This window comes from Vombatus ursinus, unplaced genomic scaffold, assembly GCF_900497805.2.
Source record: "Vombatus ursinus unplaced genomic scaffold, bare-nosed wombat genome assembly UNPS02014830.1, whole genome shotgun sequence".
NCBI lineage: Eukaryota > Metazoa > Chordata > Mammalia > Diprotodontia > Vombatidae > Vombatus > Vombatus ursinus.
The window spans coordinates 46,459,768-46,472,059 of NW_020954608.1; the positions used below are offsets into that span (position 1 = coordinate 46,459,768).

At 35.6% G+C, this 12,292-nt stretch overlaps 1 protein-coding gene across 1 annotated transcript in view; it reads left to right on the forward strand.

Moving 5' to 3' along the window:
- The window catches only part of PLCZ1 (phospholipase C zeta 1), a 101,935-nt gene that overhangs the window by 70,794 nt on the left and 18,849 nt on the right, over positions 1-12,292 (forward strand). The window contains exon 12 of the mRNA XM_027838582.1: positions 4,246-4,363. Coding sequence (XP_027694383.1) covers positions 4,246-4,363 — 118 coding nt within the window. The remainder of the gene's footprint in view (positions 1-4,245; positions 4,364-12,292) is intronic.

The window sequence follows — 12,292 nt, forward strand, 5'->3', positions numbered from 1 at the left end:
CGGTGAGTCAGGCTAGGAAGCACACCAGAAAGAGGCTACATGACAGGGAACTGGTTTTATAGAGATTTGGGTAGTGATTTTGGATAAAGCTGATTATGCCTGTGGTGTGAGAGTAGGCTACTCCTCTACTCATCTAATATGTCTAGAATTCAGTGTTTACAGTGCAGGAGTTGTGGAGGAGAGAAAACTGCTACCAGGATACACAGAAAACCCTTCCCAAGACAGCATGGATAGTGAGGGAACATCATGATTTTGTGAGGACCTGGACAGTGAGAGCAGGAGTGGAGGATATTGGTGAGACCATTCTTTCCCATTCATGGTACAGTGGAAAGAACCATGGCAATGGAGTTTGAGGACTTGGGTTCAAATCTCATCTGTGTGATTTTGGGCAAGTCACTTTGGGGTTTGGTTTCTTCATCTGTAAAATAGGGTGTTATACTTGACAGTCTCTCAGATCCTTTCCAGTTCCAGGTATATAATCTAATAATCATTGAGACTTTGACTGTGGTAGTGAGGTGGTGGGAATTGGGGTGGGGGTGAGGGTGGAAAAGGCAGTGAAGATTTACCAACAAAAGCCTATAGGGTGTACTTGATTTCAGTTACTGAAGGGTATTAATGACATGGGCAGAGTCCCCAAATGTGGCAAAAATAAGATTTGCAGAAAAGTAATAATAATGTGGTAGGTGTCTATAGGTATCTGATAAGCAACTGTGTTTTGTGCTAAAAATTCTTCCTGTACAAGGGGCAAAGCTGACATTGGTACCTAGCTAGTAATCGCAATCCCCACCCCTCCTCCCAATTTCTTGACTCTTACCAACAGTGAGACTTTTCCTATATGGAGTTTCATTGGTCACAATAGCCTTTCTAACTATGTAGGGGATGATGGTTTAGTTGTGTAGCTTCCCTTTTAGTGAAAGAATTGGAATGTAGCTGGAGGGAAAGTTGGCAGGATAAGTTAGAAACCATCATCAGCACCTACTGATCCAAAAACCATTGGAAGTATGATTTCCCTGGGGAAAGATTGTCTCATTCTTTCATCCTCTTAAAAGAGAGATAGGACTGGGATAGCCAGCTGCTATACAGTGCACTGGATATCATTGCTGTTTCAGTCACTACCAGGACCAGAAACTTACAAAAGAGAGGGAATGGGGAGAGTAAGCAGGTAGACTATAGATGCTTCCTGTTAACCATGGACCATAACAGTGAAACTCTCACCCAGCTATCTTCTGCTTCATGGTGGCTTTCTCATTGAAGCTGTTTCCCATTTTTTTTTCTTTTAAATAATCTGTTCATTTTCTAAATTACAAAACTCTTCTAAAAAAGAAGACAGATTCTCTAAGATATTCTCTGCTTGTGTATGTGGCTTTGCAGGATTTAAAAGGGGAAGGAGTATAGATCTAGGGTTCATTCAGGGGAGAGAGGAGAGAGACAGAGACAGAGATTTTCTATTAAAAGTACTGGTGTGTCTGGCTGGGGGATGGACACAAACCAAAGAGATCTTTATTTAAGAGATATTATTATTATGCTAATCCAAACAATAATATTAATAAGCAATTGAACATCAAATAATTCACAAGGAAGTGGCCACCTTAATGGCCTGTGATGGGAAATAAAATAATTTCTTTTTCCTTAGTTCCACCCATTTTGGCAGGGGGGAGAAAAGAAATCGAAGGATTTCTACAGTTAACAGAGGGGTCATTCTTCTCCTTTACCCTTCAAAGAATGGGGGGAGCAGGAAAAGAAGATTTCAGAGACTTTGTGTCTGAGAGGCAGTTCTGTGTCATCTGTGCATTCCAGGATCTTTTGCTTCCACTGGCACTACTTGTGTTTTGGCTCTACAGTTTGCTGGTTGGCAAATTTCCTACCACAGGGTAGGGAAAGGATGTATCTTTCTAACATTGCAATCTTGTCCTGAGCTTCTTTGCAACTCTCAAAATGGAAATTCTTCCTTTATCTCTCTCCTAGAAGTCTTTTTCATGAGTTTCAAATCACTAAAGTAGTGAATTCTGGGAAAGAGTCTATTTGGTTATTTTCCTGAGTCTCATGTGTCTATGGCAAATGTTCACAGAATAGCCACCTGGGAGGTGAAGAATTATACTGGAAGTGGGGAAGTGGAGAAAGAGAACTTCAGGGATATTATTATTCCCTCATATGTGACCTGGGTTCCCTTGGAGAAAATAAAGTTGGAAACTGAGCTTTTAAGGTAGGGGGAGGAGGGGACAGATACTGCCACTTGGAGTGGAAAAATAGCACTGAGAACTTTTTAGCCACCCAGAATTTTAATATTGTATCTTTTAAAATTGGGTTTCATTCAGTTAATGGATTCTAAAATATAATATGAGTATGTTTTTCCTTTGGGTTATACAAAATTGTGGAGATAAGAATCTTGATGGAAAATGTGGATAAGTACAAGCCAATTTGTGATAAATGTATGAAGTCCCATTTGCAAATGATTTTACATTTGAAAATCTAAAATGAACCTAGAGAAATCTGGGCCAAGGAGAAAGGGGGAAACTTCAGCATATAGGAAACTTATTATACCACCTTGCAACAGTAGCATTAACCCCTTACATATGGAGGATTGCCTACTCTTTATAATATAATATTGTATATTTAAACTATCAGTCCAATAGGGTGATAAGCCACCAATATTGACTTATAAGAAATAATATTATAGTATGGATATAATTGCCATGAGATAACAACTCATAATTTATATATCACTTTAGATCTTTCTCTATGAAAAACTCTGTGAACTGGATATTACAGATGTTATTATTTTCATTTTAAAGATGAGGAAGCTGAAGTTTAATGACTTTCTCAGGGTCATACACTAAATATTAGAATTGGGCTTCAAATTTAGATCTCTCTCGACTCCAAATCAAATGTCTTTGGAATTTCTGTTACATCGCTCTGTGTTAACAGCCTACAGGCTGAAACAGATGGTCTCTTGAGGGTCCTTTCAGTTCTAAATTAATTAAATATAAGTTAAATTTTTGTGATCACATGAAAAATCCTTTTCAAAAAAAATCATCGATCCCTTTAGCAGTCTGGTGATGTCTACAAACCTCTTTCTAGGAATAATGTTTTTAAATGCAACAAATAATATACATAGAAATATAAAGGAAACCAATAGTGTTGAAATATAGTTGCCAAAATATTTTTCTAAAAAAAGTTTGCAGACCTCAGATTAAGAACGCCTGCTTTAGTTAAACCATTGGACTAAATAATAGAAGTCAGAAATGAAACACAATTCATATATATATATATGTATATATGTATGTATATACATACATACATACATATTTGTATTTATATATACATATATTTCTCTTCTGGAGTTTTGTTTATATATATATGAGATATATTTTATGGGACACAGTTATATTCTAATTCTGGTCTGCTTTCTATCAGTTGTATGGAAATTAGTGAGAGATGATAAGGTAAAGAATCATTAATAAATAATTTTCATATAAATTTGACTATCTGGAAGTTCTAACATAAGAAACAGTGATTTTTTTTGAATTTGAAAGGCTGCATCATCTGATTTCATTGTCTTTGAGGTCTTTCATACATAAACACACACATATATACATACATATTTATATATATATATATTTACACATGTACACATACGTATCTATGAGTAGAGGTAGCTTTCAGATTAGTTCAGGTTCTCAAAATAAGTTAGCCTATCTTAACAAAAATATCTGTTAAAAGTTCCAAAGCAAAACCAAAGGTATAAGTAATACATATATTATCTGATACTATGAAATTCTATCATGGTGAAATCATTTAGATTACCTCCATGAAAATGTCTATATAATTGACTAAAAGGGGAAAATGGGAACTTTATTTTGTCTAGCTAGCCCATTTAAAAATAGCTTTAGATTGGATCAAATTTCCTTTAATGAGAGGTGGTGCTAAATTATGTCTGATCTTCGAACCAGAAGACATGGATTTGAATACTGCCAGTTGTGTGACCTTGCAAAAGTGATTCACTTCCTCTGAACCTGAGATACCTTATCTATAAAATGGTTACAATAATGGCATCCACCTTCTAGGTGGCTCATTGTGAGACTCCAAGGAGATACTGTATGTAAAGCACAATGAAAACTTTAAAGTGCTATCTAAACCAGAGCTCCTTGTATTACTGAATATATATTTTTATGTTGAAAATGAATTAATTCTGATGAAAATGTTATACTCCAAAATTATTCTTATTCTTAAATTCCATTTGTGCAGCTCATAAGTGGTTTCCAGTTGCCTCCTACTAGTAAGAATGACCCACTAGTGCAAATAGAAATATATGGCATTCCAGATGACCAAACAAAACAACAGACTCACGTAGTTAGAAAAAATGGTAAGTTCTGAAGTCATTTTTGCTGGATTTAAAAAATGAAATCTTTTCTTTATAAATGTATTTATGAATTGTCATGATTTATGATATATTTTTGTGTTAGATTCAAGATTATTAAAATGTTATATGGCAATTATTAATGAGCAGATTTTAAAGTTTGGGTAAACTCAGAAAGATTTTAAGAATTCTCATACAATTGTTCTTTTTGACTTACAGAGTTTTTATTGATCATGCCTATATTTTCTATTGTTTAACATATTGCTAAATTGTCAGTACTTATTTACCAGCTGTAGAAAACACAATTCTCAAGTCCCAAATAGATAAGCATAAAACAAAGAATATTGAATGTCATGGCAGAACATAATGTCTTTAAACTTCTTCAATTTTTCTAGGTTAAGGATCTATGGGTTTCAAGTCAGACTCAGGGGGTTTGGGAGACCAGTTTCTATTCTAGATAACTCTTGAATGTCTAAATTCAGACCTTTATAGGCTGGAGAATCCAAGACAATTTGGAAGCCTCAAGGAGTTTAGGATCACTCCATCACCTAGGAGAAGAATGATGAGGAATCTTTGTATGATCCTGAAACTCAAGCCTATTCTGCAATGAATCCAAATCCTCAAAAATGGCTCTAAAAATGATCCTATATCCCATCAATCCTTTGGGGGATTGTTCTCCAGAACCCAATTGAAGTATCTTAATATACACCCTATGGCCATGCATGGAAATACGTTGTGAAAGGGCAAGATGGTGGTCTGGGGCTGGTCCCCGCCTCCTCCTTCCCTCAGAGGCTACCTTAGTGCTTGGCCTCAGGAAAGGTAGAGTAAGCTTGGGAAGTATTGCTCTCAGTACTTTTGGTGGCGGCTAGAGAGAGGAACTGGTGACATCTGAATCTTAGAAATTCTCTTAATCAATAACCCAAATCATGAAACCTCTGCAATATCCATGAAAAATTTTTATCCAACTTCCAATTAAAGTTTTCAAGTGACAAGGAAATTATACTTCTCAATAAAGGGCATTGTACTTTTAGATGCTTATAATTGTTAGGAAGCCATGTTGAGCTGAATTCTTCCTTGTACAGTCTACCCACTGATCTTAATTCAAGGGCAATATATAGAGATTCAAATATCTTTTTCATGTGGCAATCATTTAAACATTTCAAAATAGCTACCAGGTCTCCCTCCAAGTCTTCTCTTCAGATTAAACACTCACATTTAGTTTAATAATTTTTTTTAATATAGCATGCTTTCAAGTTTCCTCACTGAGTGTCCTCCCCTTGGCAAACTCCAAAACCTATAAATATCTCCTCTAAAACATGATACCCAGAAATGGACACAATAATACAGGTGTGATTTAACTACGAGAGCTTATAGGGGATCTCTATCTCTTTTCATGAGCTTTATATACTCTCTCAAATACCCAAATAGGTCTTTGATCTCATCAATTCAGGAATTCCCTTTAGTGATGCAGATCACAGTCTATCTGTGCCTGCCCATAATTTCCAATTCATTCAATTCCTTCCAAAGATTTACCACAAAGCATCCATACGACACTCTGGAGGCCTCCCTTGCTTTCTCCAAATAACAGGAAAATTCCAGAGAAGCATTCTAGCTATTTAGCTGTCATGTCTCATTGTCACCATTTCTTCTCTGTCATATAATTCTTGGATGATATTATATACTATTGTTCTGTTTTAGAGGTCTTCACTGGTTACATATAGTAGCCTGCTCACACCCATCATGAATCTTTCCATTGCTCTCTGTAGGATAAGTATTATTTGTTCTTTGGAAATAGTGGTATTAATGGCAATATTAATCAAATGCTGGCATTGAAAACATGGGCCTAGGCTGTTATGGGAACCTTGGTGCCAGTAAAAGTGATATGCAGTTTCTTGAAAACAAGCCAGTCAATTTCCTCTTTTTTCGATTCTGAACCCAGCTCACTGTCAGCTTCTCTTGCCTATTCCAAATAGGCATACTATTGGACAAGCACTATAGGTGTCTATTCAGATGTATGCTGAGATCTGGAAAATAAACATTTTCCATCTATTTGGCCTTTCTTCCTTGGATAGACAGGCCAAAATCTTTTGAATAATCATGAATATCTTCCTGAAAACTCTTCTGTATTGTAAAGCTTAATGCAATCAATACAAAGTCATCCACAAACAGAAGAATCTGGAGTACTTCATTACCTACAAAGAATTTCTCCTTACCCTGGACTCTGTGATGGATCTCCTCCATCAACGTGGTGAATGTTTTTGTTGATCATATATTTCCATGTTTTATTCCTCTTCTGGTTTTTATTATCAGAAAGACACAACTTGGAAGGAATCTCTAATGCTATTGATTAATAGGTAAAAGGCTATATTATAGGTAAAAGAGCCTATAAGACAGTGCATTGAGTCTTCATATTTCTATCTCTATCTCTACAGATGAAGCAATTTACTCTCAGGAGTTTGATTGGAACTGCATTCTCTCCTATACTGGCAGAGATTGAATGTTTGGATTCTGAGCTAATCTTAATCAATTCTTTATATACTTTGAAAATTCGACCTTTATCAGAGTAACTTGTTGCAAATATTTTCCCAATTATCTGCTTCCCTTCTAATTTTGGCTGCATTTGTTTTATTTACAAGTAAGTATTTGCAAACAATAGATCTCATCTCTACTATTTCACAATTGACCAAAATATTGAGAATAAAAGATACATCCACATACATATATGCATACATATACAGATATAATGCATATGCTTACATTTACATATGTTTATGTATTATATATGTATATAATCTATACATTATATATTCACTACATATGTAATACATAATAATATATGTTTATTATATGTGTATAGGTATATATAATTCATATATTGATATGTATATATATAATTCATATAGTATATACATATATGTAACTCATACACATATGTATAGGCATATATATGAATGCATATTTGTATATTCATACATCTATGTATGTGGATGGATCTTACATTTCTGTATTTTTAGTCAGTTGTGAGATAGAGATGAGACCTATTGTTTGCAAAAGTTTGCTTGTAAACAAAACAAACATAACTAAAATTAGAAGGGAATCAGGTAACTGGAAAACATATTTGCAACCAGTTACTCTGATAAAGGTCTAATTTCCAAAGATAAAAGGAACTGATTCATATTAGCTCAAAATCTGAGAGTTCAGTCATCTGCCAGCATAGGAGAGAGTACAGTTCCAACCAACCCCCTGAGAGTAAATTCCTTCCTTCCCCTGCCCTTGGCTGGTAGAGAACCTTGTGAACTTTGGAAGGTTGGAGAATTTACACTTCTCATTAGTATCCTAGCAGCATTCGTAGGACTGCAATAACTATCTGCAGCGTGTCTGCATTAGGATTCAAGTACAAATTAGACACACGGGGAAAGGCAGCTTCAGGACTACAGAAGGATCTCAGCAAAAAAACACACTATGATGTGGCTTAACGAAGGCCTCACAAAGTGGGGAAGAATTCTAGTAGTTGTGCTGCCCCCTTTGCTTTATGTACTCTAGATTGGATTATTTTTCATTTTAAATCTTCATTAAGCAGCAGAACTAAGGATCAGGGTATATAGCGTATTTAGAATTAAGTAAAATTATATTTGTAATTTTTGATGTCTATGTCACAGAGTAGATAAATTTGGCTTTAAAGAATAGGAAATGTGGCCCCTTGGCATTCCATTGCATGAAATGATTTTTTATTCATTAGAGAGTAATATTTGGATATGTAAATAGAACTCTCTGATATTGTAATTAGATCTCTGATTTTGTTAATATGGATATTCCTTGCAATGGTCCTGGTCCCAACAGATCCACACTTTCTTACCCTTTGTGACTCCTATTCATATACATCTGTCAAATCTTCCACAGAGGGGTTTCCCTAACATTGTAGGATGTCCTCTCGTTACATGGGTAGTAAAAAAGCATGTTAGTTATACTATTTTTCCAGGCATGAAACTCCTTGATATTGATTTTTATATTTCTTCTTATAAATAATTCCTCATCGGTGGAATCTATCTATACATATAGGTAGCATCTAGGTGATGTAGTAGATAGAGCTCTGGACCTAGAGTCAGGAAGACAAGTTCAAATTCAGCCTCAGGCACTTACTAGCTATGTGACCTTGGGAAAGTCACTGTTTACCTCAGTTTCCTTAACTGTTAAATGATAATAGCAATATCTACTTCTCAGGGTTGTTGTGAGAATCAAATATTTGTAAAGTGTATAGCACAGTATCTGGCACATAGTAGGTGCTATATAAATGCTAGCTATGGTCATCATAATGATTATAAATAACAGTAATATGCTCTTCCCCCTACCATGCATCTCTTGATTGCTCAGCCATCTGAAATACTGATTTTTTTTGAAGTTGTGTCATTCCATGATTCATAGCCATTCATAGCTATTATCGTTAGAAGACCTTTGATGTTAATAAGACAGATTTTTGTTTTGAGGGACTTACAGGATCATTAAAAATACTACATAGTTTCCTAATTGAAGAACTATATTAATCATCACTTTTGGATAGAGAACTTAAGGTGACCAGAATAACCATTGGGTCAAGGGTTTGGAGAAAAAGATGAGTCAACCACTAACTAGTTATATGATCTTGGGTAAGTCATTTAACATCTTCATTCCTCAGTTTTTCCTATGGAAAATGATTCAAATGATCAAAGGAAATAATTGAAATATACAAAATAACAGGTGACTTTCAGATCATGTGACCAACAAGATGGAGGACAAGGCATTTTCTCTGATCCTCGACTCTCAAACACCTCTACAACAAAAATAATGCACCAAAGTTAAAGCAACTCCAGCTGTCTCCATGGTCATGGGCAACAGGGCCCCAAAGGAAAGTAAAAACCTCCATGAACTAATAAACTGATGCCTAACTTGTGCTCACTCAGCATCTCCTCCAATCCCTGATGCTTACAAAAAACAAAAACAAAAACAAAAACAAAAAACCCCGCAAACTCACAGCTCAGTCCACTTTCCCTCTTTGTAGTGTTATGGAGAGCCAAGCTCCAAACTGCATAAATTTGCTGAAGTCTTAATAGGCAGTGCTTTGACAGTGTTGGGTGCTACAAAAAAATCTCTGCAGGACAGTAGAGGAATAGTGAAAAAAGGCTGAACATTTGTAGGCCGCTAGGTAGTGTAGTAGATAGAGTACAAGGCCTGGAGTCAGGAAGATCTTTTCTTTTAAAAAATATATTTGTATTTATTTCATTAAATATTTCTGAACTACATTGAACATTTTTAGCATTCATTTAAAAAAATGAGTTCTAAATTCTCTCCCTTCCTCCTGCCTCTCCTCCACCAAGTGAGAAGGCAAGTAATATGATATTAATTATAAATTTGAAGTCATGCAAAACATATTTCCATATTAGCCAAGTTGCAAAAAAAATACACAAAAGCAAGAAAGATAAATAAAATGAAAAAAAGCATGCTTTAGTCTGCTCTCAGAGTTCACCAATTCTCTTTGAAGATGGATAGCATTTTTTCATCATAGGGCCTTTGGAATTGTCTTGGATCACTGTCTTGATCATAGTAGCTAAGTTTTTCATAGTTTATCACTATTACAATATTGCTGTCACTGTGTACAGTGTTCGCCTGGTTCTTCTCACTTCACTTTGCATCAGTTCATATAAGTTTTTGCACGTTTTTCCGAAACCATCCTGATCATAATTTCTCATAGCACAGTAGTATTTCATCACAATCCTATACCACAACTTGTTTGGCCATTCTCCAATTAATGGGTATCCCCTCAATTTCCAATTCTTTGCCATCTCAAAAAGAGCTGCTGTAAATTTTTTTTGTTTCTCCTGAATCACTAAGCAGTGATTGGTTATGGTCATGGCAGAAGGGTTTATGTAGCATGATGAAACTATGAGCTATACCATGCAGGATTACTCAAGATGGACAGGTCATAATGAAGATTTCTGACAAAAGATGATTCATTGGAGAAGGAAATGTGAAACCATGCCAATATCTTTGCAAATAAAATCTCATAGACAGTATTAATATGTTGAAAGATATGACATTAAAAGATAAGCTCTTCAGGCCAGAAGGTTTCCAATTCTTTACTGGGTAAGAGTAGAAGACAACTACAAGTAGCTCTAGAAAGAGTGAAGCAACTGGGCCAAAGCCAAAAGGAAGGTCAGCTGTGTTTATATCTGGTGATGAAAGTCCAATACTATGAAGATCAATATTGCAAACGAACCTGGAATGTAAGATCTGTGAACCAAGGTAAGCTGGATATGGTCAAATAGAAGATGGAAAGACTAAACATTAACATCTTGGGTGTCGATGAGCTTAAATGGATGAGAATGGGTGAAATTAATTTAGGTGATAATGACATCTACTACTGAGGGCAGGAATTCCTTAGAAGAAATAGAGTAACCTTCATAGTCAATAAAAAGGTACAAAAAGCAGTCCTGAGTATAATCTCAAAAATGACCAAATGATATCTGTTTGAATCCAAGGCAAACCATGCAATATCATAGTAATGCAAGTCCAACTGCTCCAACCATTGATTAGTGCTATAAGTCCAACCAAAGAGGCCAAAGTTGATCAATTCTATGAAGAACTACAACATCTTCTAGAGCAGCTAGGTAACATGGTGTATAGAGTGTCAGCCCTGGAGTCAGGAAGACCTGAATTCAAATCCAGCCCCAGACACTTGTTAACTGTGTGACCCTGGGGAAGTGACTTGAACCTATTTACCTCAGTTTCCTCATCTGTGAAATGATCTGGAGAAGGAAATGGCAAACCATTCCAGTATCTTTGCCAAGAAATCTGGAGTTTCCAAGTGGGGTTATAAGGAGTTGGATATGATTAATCGACTAAAGAACAACAACAACATCAAAATAACACCATAAAAAGATGTCACATTCATCATAGGGGATTTGAATGCTAAAGTAGGAAGTAAAAAGATAATTGAAATAACAGGTAAGTTTGGCCTTGGAGTGCAAAATGAATCAGGGCAGAAACTAAGAGGGTTTTGTCAAGATAACTCATTGGTTATAGCAAACACTCTTTTTCAACAACTGAAAGGTGACTCTACCCATTGACCTCACCAGATGGTCAATATCAAAATCAGATTTATTATATATTTGCATTCAAAATTGGAGAAGTTCTATACAGTTAGTTAAAATAAGACCTGGAGCTATCTGTGGCTCAGATTGAGTTTCTTACTGCAAAATTTAGACTTAAATTGAAGAAAGTATGGAACACCATCATTCTATGTAGTTATGACCTAAATAACATCCCTTATAAATATGCAGTGAAGGTGATGAATAGATTTAAGGTAGTAGATCTAGTAGACAGAGTACCTGAAGAACTATGGACAGAAGTTCACAATATTGTACAGGAAGCAGCAACAAAAAACATTACAAAGAAAAGAGCAAGAAAGCAAAATGCCTGTCTGATGAGGCTTTACAAATGGCTGAGGAAAGAAGGAAAGTGAAATGTAAAGGAGAAAGGAAAAGATATACCCGACTGAATGCAAAATTCTAGAGAGTAACTAGGAGAGATAAGAAGGCTGAGCAACACAAATAAATAGAAGAAAAGAGTAAAATGGGAAAGAAGACATCTCTTCGAGAAAATTACAGCTATCAAGGAAAAGTTTCATGCAAAAATGGGCATGATAAAAAACAAAATTAGTAGAGACTTAACAGAAGTAGAGAGATTAAGAAGTGGCAAGAATATAGAGAACTATATAAGAAAGATCTTAGTATCACCAGTAAGCATGATGCTGTGGTTACTGATCTAGAGCCAGATATCATGGAGAATGAAGTTAAGTGATCCTTAGTAAGCATTGCTAGCAATAAGGCTGGTGGAGGTGATGGAATTCCAGCTGAACTGTTTAAAGTCCTAAAAGATGATGCTGTTAAGGTGTGGCACTCA